The 8,028-nt window shown below is 63.7% G+C and overlaps 2 protein-coding genes across 2 annotated transcripts in view; both read left to right on the top strand.

Annotated features, from left to right (window-relative positions):
* SECTM1 (secreted and transmembrane 1) overlaps nucleotides 1-3,240 on the top strand; it is an 8,656-nt gene extending 5,416 nt beyond the window's left edge. Inside the window, 4 exon segments of the mRNA XM_011999038.1 lie at nucleotides 214-522; nucleotides 2,028-2,161; nucleotides 2,700-2,724; nucleotides 2,727-3,240. Coding sequence (XP_011854428.1) covers nucleotides 214-522; nucleotides 2,028-2,161; nucleotides 2,700-2,724; nucleotides 2,727-2,896 — 638 coding nt within the window. The 3' untranslated portion in view covers nucleotides 2,897-3,240.
* A 3,200-nt stretch (nucleotides 3,241-6,440) lies between these two features.
* Nucleotides 6,441-8,028, top strand: part of CD7 (CD7 molecule) — a 9,515-nt gene continuing 7,927 nt past the window's right edge. The window contains exons 1-3 of the mRNA XM_011998912.1: nucleotides 6,441-6,625; nucleotides 7,025-7,339; nucleotides 7,591-7,805. Of these exons, the coding sequence (XP_011854302.1) occupies nucleotides 6,544-6,625; nucleotides 7,025-7,339; nucleotides 7,591-7,805 (612 nt within the window). The 5' untranslated portion in view covers nucleotides 6,441-6,543. The remainder of the gene's footprint in view (nucleotides 6,626-7,024; nucleotides 7,340-7,590; nucleotides 7,806-8,028) is intronic.

Raw genomic sequence — 8,028 nt, 5'->3', positions numbered from 1 at the left:
ACACACACACACACAGCCACCCTTCTTTTTGGCTGCTATTTTATTCTTCCCACACAAGACATATGTGCTGATTGGGTCGGATGGATGTATACATAGTTCATCATGTCCCTTAGAGGCCCTGTCTCCTGCCCCGGTCCTGGCCCTGGGCACAGCAGCCAGCCAGTGCCCTGAGGCCCAGCCCTGATCCGTGCCTGCCCCTGTCTGGCCCCACAGGTTGGGACAGCCCCATCTGCACAGAGGGGGTGGTCTCTGTGTCTCGGGGCGAGAACACCGTCATGTCCTGCAACATATCCAACGCCTTCTCCCATGTCATCATCAAGCTGCGTGCCCAGGGGCAGGAGAGCACCATCTTCAATGAGGTGGCCCCAGGCTACTTCTCCCGGGATGGCTGGCAGCTCCAAGTTCAGGGAGGCGTGGCCCAGCTGGTGATCAAAGGCACCCGGGACTCCCACGCTGGGCTGTACACCTGGCACCTCGTGGGACGCCAGAGAAATAACAGACAAGTCACGCTGGAGGTTTCAGGTGAGGGGAGGCTCGGGGAAGCAAGGGGGAGGGGAGTGAGAGGGGACACAGGGAGGGGAGGGGGCCTGGGCAGGGGGAGGGCTGAGACTGAGAGGGAAGGAGGAGGAGGAAGAGCAGGCGTAAGCGGGGCTGCCAGGAGACGGGGTGCCGGGGTGGAGAGTCGGGGTGGAGGCCTCTTGACCTCCTGGGACAGTTCTCCCTTCGGGAGGGGCAGGGGACAGGCCGGAGGCTTGGGGGGCACAGACCCACAGAGGCAGCCCGAGCCCCACCAACAACACGGAACACAAAGCCTCTGCTCCTCTAAAGAACCCCACCTGCCTGTCGGGGCGAGGGCCGCGCCGTGCAGCCAGGAACCAGGCACCCCCCGCCTCCCTGCCACACCCACCCCGGCTGTGCAGGGAAACTGCACCCCAAATGCCTGTGCTCTGAGAGGCCCTCCGGACCCGCAGCGCCCGGCTTCGAGGCACCTGCCCTCCCTTTACTGGGGTCACCCAGAGGTGCTCAAGATCACCTGCCCACCACCCTTGGTGACCGTGAACAGGGGCCTCCCCGGCCACCACGGTCCTGCCCCGCATCTCCCACTCCCCTGCTGTCCACCTCAACAAAAGCCTGGACCACACCTGCCCTCGCCCCTCCTGTCTTCAGGGCTGGGACCAGCCCCACCCTTCCCTGTCCCCACCCCTCTCCTCCTGCCCTCAGGGGATGCTGACTGCCCCACTCTCTGCCTCAGCTCCCCCGACACAGGCATGACCACCCCCCACCCATGTCCCCACTCGCCCAGCCCACTGCTCCCTCTGCCTCTTCTGCCCCGACTCAGGGCCCACAGCCGCCACTGCCAGCTACTTATTTGGTTCAACCAGAAAGCAGTGATGGCCAGCAGAGCACCCCCCGGGCCCTCTGTGCTGCCCTCCAAGCCCCTCCCACCTGCTCCCTAGGCCCTGAGCAGCCACACCACTGTGCGGGGCCACAGACCCCTCCAGTCGCCAGACCCACTCCCCACCCCTCCCCTTCCTTTCCTGCAAGTTCAGGAGCCTCCATGGCCCCTCCCAGCCCTCCCACCTTCACCACACCAGGCTCTGACTCGCCCGGGTCACCCAAATTGGGTTCCGCTTTGCTCCCCACCCCCAGGGCATCTGGTGAGCCCTTCCTGGACTCAGGTATGGGGCTTCTCACATACCTGGCCCTGTGGGGGCCGCATCAGGGCAGGCCCCGCACCTGCCCTTGCATCTCTTCCCCAGAGCCCCAAGGCCTGAAGGACGGGGCCAGCGCACGTCCAGGGGTAGATGTTTCCCTCGCTGCCCCGAGGCACCCGTGCCCTGGGTCTCCTCCCACCTCTGTGGTCCTGCGCCCCCTCTCCTCCTGGCTCCCTCCCACTCCTGTACCTCCTGGGCAAGGGCAGTGCAGTCCTCCGGGGCTCATTCTCACCCCAGGGGGTGTGCAGGAGGAGGAGGTTAGGGGTGGGGGATGCCCAACCCACCTGTCCACTGCTGAACTGCCTCCTTCAGGTGCAGAACCCCAGTCCACCCCCAACGCTGGGTCCTGGCCTGTGCCTGTGGTGGTCACTGCTGTCTTCATCCTCTTGGTTCTTACGGTCATGTTCGCCTGGTACAGGTGCCGCTGTTCCCAGCAACGCCGGGAGGTAGGAGGCCCTGCACCCCAGTGTGTGTGGGTGGGGGGTCTTGGGTGGGGCCGCCCCAGGCTGAGCTCAGCCTTACTGTCCTGCACCTGCCGGGGCTCCAGGAGAGGGTTGGGGGAGCACCGGTCCCAGAAAGCCCGTCCCTGCCAGGGGCCCAGCTGGCTGTGGTCAAGAATACACAGCCAGGTTCCCCAGACCCGCCCTGCCCTCCCTGCAAACCCTCGCTGTCCCCAGGACTCCCTGGAGGGCAGCATGGCAGGGCATGTGGTCTCCATCAGGGACACAACCTGGAGTTTCCGAGCCAAGGGAACCTCTTGCTTAGGGTGCCGTGCGAAGTGGGTTCGACCTCCAGCAGGCTCAAAACCAAGGTGAGGGCTGGGGGTGTGTGGAAGGAGTGTGTTGTGAGGGCACGGGGTGTACCTGGGGGTGGGAGTGTGCGTGTACATGCAAGCATGCCCATGAGTGTGAGCGCACGCCTGAGGGCAGAGCTGTGGGCACGGGGGTTGCAGCTCACGCAGGCACCTCCTTCCTCCCCCCGCAGATGAAGGTCTTCTTCCTAGAACCCCAGTCCTCAGAGTGGGAGTACAGCAGGGCCTGAGCAGAGCCTCCCCTGGCCTGTGGACCCCAGACCCCAAGCCTACTCCGAGGCCGCCGGCAGTGGCGGTCAAACCCTCAGCACTTGGAGCCCTGGAGCTGCTGTCCCCCCAACCCTTGTTTCCAGATGCCATAGACCCATAACCACCTATAAGGCAGAGAGGACACCAGCGAGCCGGCTCTGAGTGCCGACCTTGGGTGGCAGGGCCTGGGTCTCTAGTCCCACCCGGAGGGCACAGACACCGGCTTGCTTGGGAGGGTCTGGGAGAGCTGGTGGCAGGCTGGACTTCTGCGTCACCCACTCCAGGGCGGGTGCAGACCCTTCCCCTCCACCCCCCTGGTCTTCCAAGCTCTGTTTCCTCAGTTTCCAAAATGGGAACACCTCACCTCCGCAGCATGCGACCTACCAGGACCCATGCCCCTCCCTCCGCCCTCATCAAACCCAGAGACCTGGGCTCCCTTTCTGCCACCCCAGCCTGAGTCCAGCCTCCATGCCCAAGTGAGGGGGCTGCTGCCGGAACCTCAGACACCCTCCAGTTCAGGGCTGTAGGAGGCCTTGGCTGCATATGCCTATGACCAATGGCAGGCTTTGGGGGCCCCTCCGCGGGAGCCCCAGGGGCCAAGGTGGGGTGCGGGGGTTAGAGGCTGGGATGGCTCCTGGCCCCACCGCCAGGGGGCAGCGCAGGCCGGGCCGGGAGGAGGCGGTGGCGGCTCGGGCTGGGAGTCAGGCGGACACTGCCCTCCGGGGCTGGACGTGCATCCCTCAGTCTCTTGGCCGCCCGGGAGCCGCTCCCTCGTGCCCACCCCACCTGCCAGGCCTCCTTGGACCCACATCTGTTCCTGCTTTTGTCTTCGTCACTGGGACAGAGCCCTTTGACGTCTTGATATGTATCGGATGAAAAAAATAACTTTGGGAATCCCCCTTCAGTTCTTTGAAAAGGTTCCATGACTTGAATCTCTGAAATGAAGAAAACAACCGTCTCACAAACCTGCAAGTAGCTGGAAAATGCAATTTTTAAAATGAAAAACAAAAATCTGAAAGAAACGTCTTCAGTGGCTTTAAGCCCCCAAACGTCCCTACGGTGTCCTCAAGATGAAGACACGGGGAGCCCCCAGCCAGCTGGAGACCCCGCAGGGACACAGCGTCGCCCGGTGACCGAGACCTCGCGGAGCCGGCCGCCCGGAGGGTCAGGGCCGTAGCCAGGGTCCAGAAGGGGCTCGTTTGTGTCTCAGGTTAAAATAAGGTTCCCATCCGCGTGCTGGGTTCGGGACTCTGCTGGATCGGATCATGTCCTCTGGGCACAGCGTCCGGGACCCCCGTGCGGCAGGGACCCCCGTGCACCCGGGACCCCCGTATGGGGATCACAATCAAAGTTTTCTTTCTCTTTTTCTTTTCTTTTCTTTCTTTTTTTTTTTTTTTTTTTTGGAGATAGGGTCTAGATCCGCCGCCTAGGCTGGAGTACAGGGGCGTGATCACGGCTCAACCTCCTGGGCTCAAGCGATTCTCCAACTCTGGCCTCCCAGAGTGTTGGGATTATAGGCATGAGCCCCTGCGCCCGGCCTGAAGGTCATTTTGAAATCGGTAGTCTGGGTGGGGCACACGGTGGTCACGATGTCCCCTGCACACCCAGGCAGGAAACCCAGGAGGAGACCCTGGGGCTGGAGTCCCTGAGGATTTTCATCTTTTCCTGGTGGCTTATCTCTGTTTCTGTTTTCCCTACTGGGATTTACTGCTGGTCCTCATGCTGCCTTCCCCCTCGGTGTGTGGGGGGTCTGTGTCTCCCTCTGCACCCCCCAACCCTACCCGGCCCCATGCTGTCCTCAGACACACCGGGCACGTTCTGGCCTCAGGGATTCTGCCCTGCTCATCCCTCTGCCTGGAATGCTGTTCCCCAGGGCCCCAGTTGGTTTCACCCACGACCCCTTCTTGGATTGGCCTTTGAGGGCCACACCCACGCCCGTGTCCTGCTGGCTGTCCACCTGGCCTCCCTGAGGTCAGCTCCAGGCGGGAGGGCCCCTGGTCCACACTGTCCCCTGCTCCTGGCACAGAGGCTGGCATAAAGACGCTCGGTGAATGTTGGTGACCCAATGCATGCATGGAGCAAAGGCCAGAGGAGGGGCTGCTCTGTAAAGCGCTGTTACCCACCACCTCACGCCACAGCCTCGCGAGGGTGCTCCAGGGCCTCTGGGCAAGATTCTGCCCCCAAATCCTCTGTCTCTTGTTTATGGAGAGCCTGGGGGAGGGAAACCGGCTCCTGCAGGACCCTCAGCCCAGCAGAAAACCTGCACCACCCCACAGCCCCACCAGTGTCTGCACCGGCTGCTGTGGCTGGGACCTCTGGGGAAGCAGCTCAGGGCTGCCAGTCCGTGTGTGAGTTGTGTGAGTCGTGTGAGTCATGGGCACATGTCTCTGCACACATGCATGAGTCACGCACACCCGTCTCTGCACACACACGTGTCCACATGCGCCCGTCTCTGCACACACATGTGGAATCACGCACACCCATCTCTGCGCACACGTGTCCACATGCTCCCGTCTCTGCACACACACGTCCACACGCACCCGTCTATGCACACACGCGTGGAGTCACGTGCATCCGTCTCTGCACACACACGTGTCAACATGCACCCGTCTCTGCACACACGTGGAATCACGCACACCCATCTCTGCGCACGCATGTCCACACGCTCCTGTCTCTGCACACACGCGTGGAGTCACGCGCACCTATCTCTGCACGCACGTGTGGAGTCACGCGCACCCATCTCTGCACACACGTGTCCACACGCACCCGTCTCTGCACACGAGTGGGGTCACACGCACCTGTCTCTGCACAGTGTGTCCACACACTCCCGTCTCTGCACACACGTGTCCACACACACCCATCTCTGCACACACGCGTGGAGTCACGTGCACCCATCTCTGCACACGAGTGGAGTCACACACACCTGTCTCTGCACACATGCGTGTCCGCAGGCTCCTGCTCATGTGCTGCACCTGCTGGCTTTGGGCACCGACGTCAACGCTTTGTCATTGTGGTGGGAGGCCGTCAGGACAGAGAAGTGCCCGTCCCAGAGGACTCAGTCCCCCTGGGGTTAGAGCCAGGCACAGGTCTCCCTCAGCCCCTGAAGCTGGGCACTGTGGCCTGATACACTCCTCCCAGGGAGGTGGGGGAACCTCAGGCCTGGACCACGGCTCAGCCCTCTCGTCCCCAGGACGTGGAACACAGTGCCACGGTTGGCTGGTCGGCTGCAGTGCTGGGCACGGGCACAGGCCCAGCCTCCTTCCCCACGGCCAAACCAGGGGGTGCTAATTCTGGCCTGCCCTGCGCTCCTGTGCACTGTGTGCGTGACTCATGGGTGACTCCGGATTTCTGGGCATAAGTTGGGTTCCAGCAGAAAGTACCCCAGAGGACCAGGCAGGCTGGGAAGCCAGCCCTGCCCCTCACCTCCAGACCCTGTCGCCTGTCCCCAGCCAGGTGGTCCCTTCTCTGTCCTCTCGTCTGCCCAGCCCCAGGCCTTGACCTCCTCCCTGTGGATTTGCAGGGGCGGGGAGGGACAAGGACACCCTGATCTCAGGGCGGCTCTCAGGGAAGCAGTGCTGGGGAGGGGTAGGTGAGGCCGCACCTCCCACGGGGCCCACATCACTCCCCTGGTCTGAGGCACCGCCTCCAGGAAGCCCTCTCTGAGCTCTGAGCGCCTGCGGTCTCCCGTGTGCTGCTCTCTGTGGGGTCCTGCAGACCCGGAGGGGCTCAGCTGCACTCATCAGGCTGGGAGAGCTGGGTGTGGGGAACATGGCCGGGCCCCCGAGGCTCCTGCTGCTGCCCCTCCTCCTGGCGCTGGCTCGTGGCCTGCCTGGGGCCCTGGCCGCCCAAGGTAAGAGCTTCCCAGACCCTCCATGGCCACAGCTCCGGAGCTCTCCCTGCCCTGTGAGCTCAGCGCCCCCAACCTGGGCCACAGCACAGCCCCCAGGAAGCGGGTGGGGTGCCGAGCGGCCTCCAGTGTCTGGGGACTCGTTTAAGAGAAGGAAGAAGGGTGGACCCCGTTGGGGAGTGGCCGGGGCTGTCCAGGCAGGGCCGCTGCTTTGGGAGGAAGAAGCACAGCACCGCTGCTGGTGCCCAGATCTGCTCCACGCCCCGAAAGGCACCGTGTCTGTGGCGACATGTCATCCCTGGGCTGTCCCGGGGCCCCACCGTCCCCACCACTGTCCCCTGCAGGAAGGACATTCTCTGTCCTTCTGGCCCGACTGGTGGTGACAGCCCAGGTCCTCCCTAGAGGTGCAGCAGTCTCCCCACTGCACGATTGCCCCCGTGGGAGGCTCCGTCAACATCACCTGCTCCACCAGCGGGGACCTGCATGGGATCTACCTGAGGCAGCTCGGGCCACAGCCCCAAAACATCATTTACTACGAGGACAGGGTGGTGCCCACTACGGACAAACGGTTCCAGGGCCGCATTGACTTCTCGGGGTCCCAGGACAACCTGACTATTACCATGCACCACCTGCAGCCGTCGGACACTGGCACCTACACCTGCCAGGCCGTCACGGAGATCAATGTCTACGGCTCCGGTACCCTGGTCCTGGTGACAGGTAGGGAATGCGCCCATCCCAGACCACCCCCCCCAACCCAGGCTGCTGGCCAGGCTCTGCTCCCCCCGCCCTTGTCGGGGGACCCTCCCTCCTACACGTGCCTGAACTGTTCCAGCTCCCAGCCCACCATCCCCAGCAGCCTCCTAGATAGCTGCCCCTCCTCCGCTCCACAGCCTTTCCCTGCCCTGAACCCCAAACCCCGGGGGCTCTAACAGGTTCTCCACTGGGAGAATCCCTTCCTTCCTTCCCAGAGGAACAGTCCCAAGGATTGCACAGATGCTCGGACGCCCCGCCGACAGGCTCTGCCCTCCCTGTCCCGCCGACAACCTCTGCCCTCCCTGCCCTGCCGACAGCCTCTGCCCTCCCTGCCCTGCCGACAGCTTCTGCCCTCCCTGTGGCCCTGGCAGTGGTCTCCTTCCTCCTCGGGCTGGCCCTGGGGGTGGCCTGTGTGCTGGCGAGGACGCAGGTCAGTGTGAGCCCCCGCTGCCACCTGCACCCCCACAGATGGTTCCCTCTCCTGAGAGCAGTGTGGAGGGCGCCAAAGCCCCAGAGGAAAGCCCCAGTACCCGCTGCCTCCTTTGCAGGCCCTGGAGCTCTCAGGGTGGAAGTGGCCTTGGCAGGGAGGGAGGGAAACCAGCACCAAAGCGACCCGACGGGGAGGGAGCGGCCCAGGTGCTGGTCCCGCGTGT

The sequence above is a fragment of the Mandrillus leucophaeus genome, unplaced genomic scaffold (genome assembly GCF_000951045.1).
Source record: "Mandrillus leucophaeus isolate KB7577 unplaced genomic scaffold, Mleu.le_1.0 Scaffold1, whole genome shotgun sequence".
NCBI classification, from domain to species: Eukaryota; Metazoa; Chordata; class Mammalia; order Primates; family Cercopithecidae; genus Mandrillus; species Mandrillus leucophaeus.
This window is presented reverse-complemented; position numbering and strand designations above follow the sequence as displayed.